This window comes from Apis dorsata, unplaced genomic scaffold (genome assembly GCF_000469605.1).
Source record: "Apis dorsata unplaced genomic scaffold, Apis dorsata 1.3 scaffold_92, whole genome shotgun sequence".
In the NCBI taxonomy this organism is placed as follows: domain Eukaryota; kingdom Metazoa; phylum Arthropoda; class Insecta; order Hymenoptera; family Apidae; genus Apis; species Apis dorsata.
The window spans coordinates 1,222,432-1,223,732 of NW_006263390.1; the positions used below are offsets into that span (position 1 = coordinate 1,222,432).

General features: G+C 40.2%; 2 protein-coding genes across 6 annotated transcripts in view; both read right to left on the bottom strand.

The window, feature by feature from the left end:
• The window catches only part of LOC102681191 (calponin homology domain-containing protein DDB_G0272472-like), a 2,517-nt gene extending 1,764 nt beyond the window's left edge, over nucleotides 1–753 (bottom strand). For all 5 annotated transcript variants that reach the window (XM_031508640.1, XM_031508637.1, XM_031508641.1 and 2 more), the window contains exon 1: nucleotides 371–753. In XM_031508640.1, the coding sequence (XP_031364500.1) occupies nucleotides 371–738 (368 nt within the window). In that variant the 5' untranslated portion in view covers nucleotides 739–753. The remainder of the gene's footprint in view (nucleotides 1–370) is intronic.
• LOC102676092 (microtubule-actin cross-linking factor 1-like) overlaps nucleotides 1–1,301 on the bottom strand; it is an 81,873-nt gene that overhangs the window by 62,491 nt on the left and 18,081 nt on the right. The window contains 3 exon segments of the mRNA XM_031508603.1: nucleotides 10–270; nucleotides 358–757; nucleotides 1,023–1,039. Of these exon segments, the coding sequence (XP_031364463.1) occupies nucleotides 10–270; nucleotides 358–757; nucleotides 1,023–1,039 (678 nt within the window).

The following is a 1,301-nucleotide window of genomic DNA, read 5'->3' on the forward strand; positions in this document are numbered from 1 at the left end:
TCTGTCTACATCCATTTTTAATTCAGGTTCCTTTTTCAATTCTACTTGTTTTAAATCATCTTTTGACATAGGTTCTTTCTTTCTCTTCATTTGTTCTCTGTCTACATCCATTTTTAGTTCAAGTTCTTTTTTCAATTCTATTTGTTTTAAATCATCTTTTGACATAGGTTCTTTCTTTCTCTCCATTTGTTCTCTGTCTACATCCATTTTTAGTTCAAGTTCTTTTTTCAATTCTATTTGTTTTAAATCATCTTTTGACATAGGTTCTTTCTTTCTCTCCATTTGTTCTCTGTCTACATCCATTTTTAGTTCAAGTTCTTTTTTCAATTCTACTTGTTTTAAATCATCTTTTAATACAGGTTCTTTCTTTTTCTCCATTTGTTCTCTGTCTACATCCATTTTTAGTCCAGATTCCTTTTTCGATTCTACGGGTTCTTTCTTCCTCTCCAGTTCCTCTCTGTCTACATCCATTTTTAGTTCAGATTCCTTTTTCGGTTCTACTTGTTTTACGTCATCTTTTGATACAGGTTCTTTCTTCCTCTCCACTTCCTCCCTGTCTACATCCATTTTTAGTTCAGATTCCTTTTTCGGTTCTACTTGTTTTACGTCATCTTTTGATACAGGTTCTTTCTTCCTCTCCACTTCCTCCCTGTCTACATCCATTTTTAGTTCAGGTTCCTTTTTCGGTTCTGCTTGTTTTAAATCATCTTTTGACATAGGTTCTTTCTTTCTCTCCATTTGTTCTCTGTCTACATCNCTTTTAGTTCAGATTCCTTTTTCGATTCTACGGGTTCTTTCTCCTTCTCCAATTTTTCTCCGTCTACATCCACTTTTAGTTCAGATTCCTTTTTCGATTCTACGGGTTCTTTCTTCCTCTCCAGTTTTTCTCCGTCTACATCCACTTTTAATTCAGGTTCCTTCTCCGGTTCTACTCGTTCAACTTTCGTTACAGATTCTATTTTACTCTCCGCCCGTTCCTTCTCCATATCCATTTTCGACACGACTTCTTTCTTCGACTCTACCCGCTCTCCGTCAATATCCATTTTAATTTCCTTCTCCCTTTCCACTCCTTCTTCGACGACACTCATCACAGCTTCCTTCATCGCTCCCTGTCCACGAGCTGGACTCTTCTTCTCCCTCGATTCCTCGGCTTCGTCCACCCTCGACTTTTCCACCCGCTTCGTCCCTTCGTCCTCCCTCGCCGCCTTTTCCTCTCCCCCTCCATCTCTCCTCGCCGAGGCGTCGCGCACGGCATCGTACACCGCTTTTCCAGCAAGAACCGGCGCGGCGACCACCGCCAA